This window comes from Octopus bimaculoides, chromosome 21, assembly GCF_046866305.1.
Source record: "Octopus bimaculoides isolate indiv1 chromosome 21, ASM4686630v1, whole genome shotgun sequence".
NCBI lineage: Eukaryota > Metazoa > Mollusca > Cephalopoda > Octopoda > Octopodidae > Octopus > Octopus bimaculoides.
This window is the reverse complement of record NC_142948.1, coordinates 26,970,252-26,975,251: the sequence shown is the minus strand read 5'-3', so window position 1 is coordinate 26,975,251 and position 5,000 is coordinate 26,970,252. Positions and strand designations below refer to the sequence as shown.

The 5,000-nt window shown below is 36.1% G+C and overlaps 1 protein-coding gene across 14 annotated transcripts in view; it reads right to left on the bottom strand.

Annotated features, from left to right (window-relative positions):
- LOC106883957 (uncharacterized) overlaps positions 1 to 5,000 on the bottom strand; it is an 87,755-nt gene that overhangs the window by 1,531 nt on the left and 81,224 nt on the right. For all 14 annotated transcript variants that reach the window (XM_089338980.1, XM_089338969.1, XM_089338974.1 and 11 more), the window contains one exon: positions 1 to 1,249. This exon is cut by the window's left edge and continues 1,531 nt beyond it. In XM_089338980.1, coding sequence (XP_089195106.1) covers positions 1,016 to 1,249 — 234 coding nt within the window. In that variant the 3' untranslated portion in view covers positions 1 to 1,015. The remainder of the gene's footprint in view (positions 1,250 to 5,000) is intronic.

The window sequence follows — 5,000 nt, the reverse complement described above, 5'->3', positions numbered from 1 at the left end:
TTGGTAGTGGTGGGTTGTGGTAGATTTTTTCTTCTCGTGTTTGTTTTTATTGGCGTCAATCTTTCCCACTGTCTGTCTGTCTGTCTGTCTCTCTGTTTATCCTTCTCACTTCTCACGCACACACACTCATAAAGTCACTTACAATCGCACACGTACACACACATTTTACGATAACTGCAATAAATAGTTTCGAAACAAACGGACAATCATCATCAGACTCACACTTGTTACTTACAGACAAGATTCAGTGGAGTATATAAGATAATATATGGCTTCTTTGAAAGTGTTACCAGTCAATCTCAAATTCTACAATGCCAAAAATAACAACAACATCGACAACAGCAATGACAATAATGCTTGTTTTGCAGAAACTCTGTCATCTTCTTGTTCGTAATATCCACCTTGAATTGCGGTGTTGTAGAAAATAACGTCCTTCTTCTGTACAAAAACACCGTACCACTTTCTGTGGATTTGATCGTCTGTGGTTTAATAAGTCCAATATACTACATTTAGTCGTTATTCACACTTCTCTCTCTTTCTCTCTCTCTCTTTCCATCGCACCTTCTTTTTATGTAATCTCACACCCTTTCTTCCTTTCTCTCACCATTTTGCTTTTTCTCTTTCTCTCTCCCTTCTCACTGTCTCTCTATTTCTCCTTTTGTCATCTTTCGTCCTCCTCTCCTACTCTCTTTTTCTCTCCCCTCTCTTTCTCAACGTTCACGCGTAAACACGTACACATTCACATACATTAATACACACACACACACGCATACACACATACAAATATACACTTCTGTTATCGTCTGTCATCTGACAATTTCTTTAACGTGTCATAGTTTTTAATCATTTTCTCCTCGTAAACGAAAAGGAGTAACCTCTCTGAGAACCCTATTTTTTTTTCTCATTTTCTCCTTTAAAATGTTGGAAAATAAAGTGCAGAATTGTCCGACATAACACACAGAAAGAATAAGAGAGGATTCATTTTCTTTGAAAAAAAAATGTAATAATTTAGTGTTTAGTTCTTTTTGTATTTGCCTAATATCAATAAATATTTATCGTCTGATGAGATAGCAGACGTTAACGCTGTCTCCCCTGTGTCAGGGTCATGACGTGGGCTGGTTGATGAAGCTTTTGGTTGATCAGTTCGTTTAAATTCGATGATTTTGGTCGGATTGTGATGACTCAGGTAATGTTCTAAGGTGTCCCAACCGCCGCCAACACGCACCATCAAATGTTTTTCTTTAAGCAGCTGCAAAAGTCACAACGTTGACACGAAATTATATTTGTAGTAATAGTAAGAAAACAAAAATGGCGAACTAAAAACAATGAACTGAGAAATGCAAAATGACATAGGATTTTAAAATAAGATACGAAATAAAAAGACATTAAATTGAAATTAAAACATTGACTTTTTAATAATATTTAAATAACCCTTAAATATAGATATATTTTTTTACATTTTTAGATATTTAAAAGATATTTAAATATTCTTTATAGAAACTCATTAATACCTAAGGGCACACTTTTATATCGTTGCTTAAAACGGCACAGTTTGCAGTAGCAATGATGCTAAAGATTACTCTGATATTGTTGTTCCTATATACGTTTTCACTATTCCAAAAAGGAGAGCAATCCTGGCGAACACGCGGATTGGGTGGAGTTCGGCGTTCGCAGCACGCTTCACAGATCCGGAGACGGTAACAACCAAGGAAGCAGCAACAGACGGCGACCTACTATAGGAACCGTACCTCATATTCTTACTCTTTAATTGATTGTGAGTCTACTTATATTATTATTTGAAGATTACGAACTATCAATGAACATGTGGTGAAGAAAAGACATTAGTCAATAACTAGTATTTAATTCTAGTTATTATGGCAAATACGAAAGATATATCCGAAGATATTTCTGTCTTAAAATGAACTCATCAGTAAAGCATAGACTTCACTCTATGTGCCGAAGCTGCAATGTAGCAATTACTAACTAGATGCACAATACTGCGCATATATAGCTTCATAAGAAAACAATAGCTGCGTTAGTTGCAACATATGAAATTTTGAAAACAACAAGGCACTTAAAAGGAATTAATAATTATTTCTAAAATATACTAAAAATTCATAGATATTTTGAAAGGTAAGGGTATAGTCAATGATTTCGACCTCAACACTTGCTGGAACTTTAATATTTAATCAACTTCGAAAAGATAAAAGAGAAAAGTTGACTAACTGCTCTTGGTATCTGAATTGAGAACGTAAAAGATTAGAAGATATTTCGTCGGTGCCGAGTACTCTGACACCATCCAGCACTCTTGGTCACAGAGCATTCTGACTATCGAGTATCCTGGCCACCGTGCACTCTTGTCATCGAGGACTCTGATATTCGAACACCCTGATGAACGAGCACTCTGGCCATTGAACACTTTGGTCATTGAGGATTCTGGCCATTGAGTAATTTGGCCATCGAGCACGCTGACCATCGAGCACTGGTCATTGAGCATTCTGGCTATCGAGTACCCGACCATCGGGTACTCCAAAACCCGTCGAGCATTTGGAGGCCGTCCAGTACTCTCAACTATTTCTGCCAGGTCGTACCACCATTCTAACTATTAATAACGATAGGACGAATAAAGACGACACAAGACAAAGTATATAATAATAATAATAATAATAATAATAATAATAATGACAACAATGACAACAATGACAACCGCAATGACAACGAAGTCGACGTGGAAGGTTAAGGAATACTTTGCTAGAAACACAAGACATTTTTGTTGACTTAGATTTAAAATGTAACAATTATTTAATTAGACACGCAACACTTTGTTATTAAAATAAAACAATTAGTTAATTAAAAATAAACAATTAGTTAATTACCCCCGCAACACAAAGCAGTATTTTGATAATTTAGAAACGCAACAGTTTGTCAATTGAAGACAAAAGCAAAGGTGGAGTGGAGGCGGGAGTCGAGTGGGAGAGGAGCGGGAGTCGAGTGGGAGAGGAGCGGGAGTCGAGTGGGAGTGGAGCAGAGGCGGGTGGGAAATTACACCAAACCAACTCGAAGGCAAATCCATTTAATAATAATGATAATAACTACAACAAAATTACAACAACAACAACAATAATAATAATAATAATAATAATAATGATAATAATAATAAACACAACTACAATGATAATAACAACAATAATAACAATTAAAATAATAATGATTTCAATAACAATAATAATGATAATAATAATGATAGTAATAATAATAATAATAATAATAATAATAATAATAATAATAATTGTTTCTTCTGATCAAGGCAATAATAATTATTAGTTTCCTTTATTAATGTAATAGTATTAAAGGATATAATAATTAGTAGTGGTATACAAATCACAACATCGTCGCTGTCGTCGTCATCATCATTATCATCATCCCCATCTGCATCATCCTCATACTCATCCTCATCATCGCTATTATCATCCCCAGTCACCACGAAAAATCTTCAGTAACAAAACTTCGATTTCCATCATCATCATCATCATCAGTATCATCAGCGATAGCAGTGTCCCTACTACCATAGTTGTCGTCGTCGTCGTCATCATCATCATCGTCCTCTTCGTCGTCTTCATTGCAATCATCCCATTATCATAACCACTACATCCACCACCACTACCACCACAACCACTACGTCTACTACAACCAGCACTACGTCCAGCACCACCACCACCACCACCAGCACTGCCGCCAGCAGCAGCAGCAGCACGATCGTCGTCATCACCACTACCACTACCTACATCACCGTCGTCATCATAATCTACACCGTCATCACTCACCATCGTAAACTACATGAACACGAGGATCATCATCAGGATATGCAACAACAACAACAACAAAAACAACCGCTACAACAACAACAACAACAATAAAAGCAACTGCCACAGCAACAACGATAACAACACCAACAACCACAACATCTATAACAGCAATAAAAACAACAATAACAGCAGCAGCAGCAGCAGCAGCAATAATAACAACATCACCAACAATAACAGCAACCACAAAAATAATAACAACAACAACAAGAACCAGAACAACAGCAGCAACAACGACAACAACAACAACTACAACAAAATAACAACAACGAAAAGAACCAACAATAACAGCAACAACAATAACGACAGCAGCAGCAGCAATAACAGTAACGACGACCACGACGAAACAACTCCAATTAGAACAACAAAAACAACAGCCGTTTTCAGAAACAGCTGTCAAAACTATAACAGCTAAAATGTATCCAGTAAATTTAAGTATGTCCATCTCTATTTTTTCAACACCCACTGGAACAACAACAACAACAATAACAACAGCAGTAGCAGTTAATGCAACAACACAAATTGCAACAACAATCATTTGCCCTGCAAATTTAAGCAGATTATATCAACAACACCAACAACGATAATAATAACAATAATAATAATAATAATAACAACAATAATAATAATAATAATAATAATAATAATGAAGTGCAATACTATTTTCAAAAACCACTGCAATAACAACAACAGCAGCATCAAAGTGTGCACATAGTTAGTAGGTATAGGATTAGTGAAGCAGAAAGAGAAAAAAGAGAGGGATAGAGAAAGAGAGGGATAGAGAAAGAGAGAGAAGAGGAGAGTGAAAGGAAGGGGGATAGGATTCATATACAAGGGACCTTCGATGGATGAGGTTTGTTTTATTTGTTAGATTATTCCTTTCTTTCTTTTTTTCTTTTCTAGAAGCTATCCGAACATTTTAAAGTAGTGAGTAATAGATAAGATGTAGAGTAAGTAAAATGAACCTGGAGACAGCGAATACATAGAGTAGCTGTGTAGCAAGAAGCGAAATTTCAGACGATGAAGACACAGACTAGTGGCAAAGAGTACAGAATTGGGTTATGGAGACAGTAAATGTTTAGGTCAGCTTAAGCATTAGGCCCTCTTATTTCTTTATTGACCACAAGGGGACAAACA